Source organism: Orycteropus afer, unplaced genomic scaffold, assembly GCF_000298275.1.
Source record: "Orycteropus afer afer isolate SDZICR_OR568_19922 unplaced genomic scaffold, OryAfe1.0 scaffold01203, whole genome shotgun sequence".
Taxonomy (NCBI): Eukaryota; Metazoa; Chordata; class Mammalia; order Tubulidentata; family Orycteropodidae; genus Orycteropus; species Orycteropus afer.
The window spans coordinates 105435-107884 of record NW_006922790.1 but is presented as its reverse complement, the minus strand read 5'-3'; the positions used below and the strand labels follow the sequence as shown (position 1 = coordinate 107884).

The window sequence follows — 2450 nt, the reverse complement described above, 5'->3', positions numbered from 1 at the left end:
TCCTGTTTGATGCAGAGAAAAGAGTGTGGTGGGTGCTGGGGATGATATTGCTTGGCATTAGTGGGAGTGTGGGAGGGATACAATGAGGAAGCAGGGTTTTCTGCTAATCTGCTTGTAACACACAGCCATTTTACCCTTTCACGTGCTTCTGTGTGACTTTCTGCCAAGAGTAGTAGAATTGCAGGAGACTCAAAGCCCCATTTTGTTCTTCCAACTCAGGTCCATCTCCAGTGGTAGCTGTGGTGGCCTTGGAGTGGCAGAAGACCGTCACTCTCCGCCGCATTCCTCTGCACCCGGGAGCCACCATCTTCCTCCAGCCTGAGTGTGCCTCTGCCCTCTGTATCATTCACAGAGGCTTTGTGTTTGGAGAGGGGACTCTGGGACTTTTAACAGTTGACTCTAACTCGTGCTTCCAAGCTATAGCCTGACCCAGTGAAAGAGTGTTAAACACTGACTGACCTGGGGCAGGTTAAGTACCCAGGCGAATACTGAATAGAGCTATACAACTAGACTTCTGACATGTCTAAGAATCAGGCTAAAACTGGAAAAGGGGCTGCTGTAGAGGCTAAAGCAGAGAGGAAAGCTACACTCATAGCCAGCCGTAAAGTCAAGACCCAGGCCGAGGCAGGGTTTGAGATGGATGCTGTAACACAGGTGAAAGGTGTGTCTAAGAATAAGGTTGCTGCTGAGATGAAGGAAAGAGGCCTGTCAGAGCCCAAGGCTCTGGGCAAAACCATGGTTAAGGCTATGCCTAGATCCTGGGCCAAGTTAGGGGAGGAGAGGAATACAGACTTTGGTCCCAGGGCTGAGCACGAGGCCACTATGATGTCTTGTTTTTCTTCTGTGGCTGAGGCCAGTGCTACCTCCACGACCGCACATGAGGATGAGACTGCTGTAGATGCCTGGTTCTGGGCTGGGGAAGAGGCCAGTATTGGTTCCTGGTTCTGGAATGGGGACGAGGCTAGTGATGGGTCCGATGCTCAGTATAAAGATGAAGGTGATGTTGGTGCCTGGTCCTGTGTTGAGGAGGTGGGTGTAGAGCCTGTGACTGGGGCCAGCTGCCGGCCTCGGGCAGGGGCAGAGGAAGGGGAAGAGGAGGAGGAGGAGGAGGATGGAGAAGACGTTATTGGGAAGTGGTTTTGGGATGGAGATGATACTAGTTTTGACCCTGACCCTAAACCCGTGTACAGGATACCTAAGCCCCGAGTTGGGTGTCAAATTGATGTAAACAACCTGTCCAACGACCCTGCTCTAATCCCAGCATTATTAGCATTTGCAACCCAGATCCCAATTAGGACAAGGCCTCTTTCTTACATTGCCCTGTCCTCAGACAGGAAAAGCAGCCCCTCTGTGCCAGTAACAGACATCGGTCTTTGCGAGGGCACTACCATAAGCCTGGAGTCTGTGCAGGAGCACCCATTTAATTCTGAGATCTGCACTCAGACCATCGAGGCGATCAGACGCCAGATCAAGATCAGGAAGATGCATGGCATCAAGCCATTTTCTTGCCCTTGCAAAATGGAATCCTGCCTGGATTCTGAGGACTTTGAAAAACTGGTTAGCTTGCTTGAGTCGAATACCGATCCTATCATTCATAAAATAGCTCAGATTGCAATGGGCATCATTAAAGTTCATCCATTTGCCCAGCAGTTCATTAATGATCTGGGTGTGCTGACAGTTATTGACAGCTTGCTCGGTTTTGAATCCCCTGACGTGACCAAAAAGGCTGAGATTACTCTGAATCCCATTTCTGAGTATGAAAGACAGTGTATGGTTGAACTACATGTTGTGCATATGTGTAAGGACACGGTGTCTTTTCCCTTGAACTCACCTGGACAGCGAAGTGCATTAAAGGAGTTAGGGAAACTGTCTGTTGATTCTGACTACCACTACATTGTTGCCAGTTACCTGACAGAGCTTTTCCATATCCTAGCCACGGGAAATCGTAAAACCCGAAACCTTCTTTTGAAAGTACTTTTGAATATGTCTGAAAATCCAATTGCAGCAAGAGACATGATTGATATTGAGTCGTTATCAGTATTAAAACTCATCTTCAACCAGAAGGAGGCCAAAGCCAATCTTGTGAGTGCTGTGGCCATCTTTATTAACATAAAGGAGCATATCAGAAAGGGATCGATTATAGTCATTAACCCCTTGAGTTATAATGAGCTCAAGGCCATGTTCCGTGAAGTGAAGATGATCATTGAAAAATTATAAAAGGAACCAGAAATAAACGAGAAAACTTGGAACAGTCTCCAAACTTTAATAGGCTGTATGTTCCCAAAGGCCCTTGCATATAATGCTTTGGCTATTACAGTGTGCCCCTTATAAAGTACATGTTTAACATGATGTTACTTGTGATAGTCTTTGGGCTTGAGCTAGTCCATATTTTGTGTATCAAGTGACTATTTCCTCTTGAGCTGAACATGCCTGTTGATTTTTGTGTTGTC

General features: G+C 47.1%; 1 protein-coding gene across 1 annotated transcript; it reads left to right on the top strand.

Annotated features, from left to right (window-relative positions):
- The first annotated feature begins 519 nt into the window (after positions 1-519).
- LOC103212996 (basic helix-loop-helix family member b9) lies at positions 520-2217 on the top strand. The gene has a single exon (XM_042783447.1). The coding sequence runs from the start codon at positions 520-522 to the stop codon at positions 2215-2217; it is 1698 nt and encodes a 565-aa protein (XP_042639381.1).
- The last annotated feature ends 233 nt before the right edge of the window (positions 2218-2450 follow it).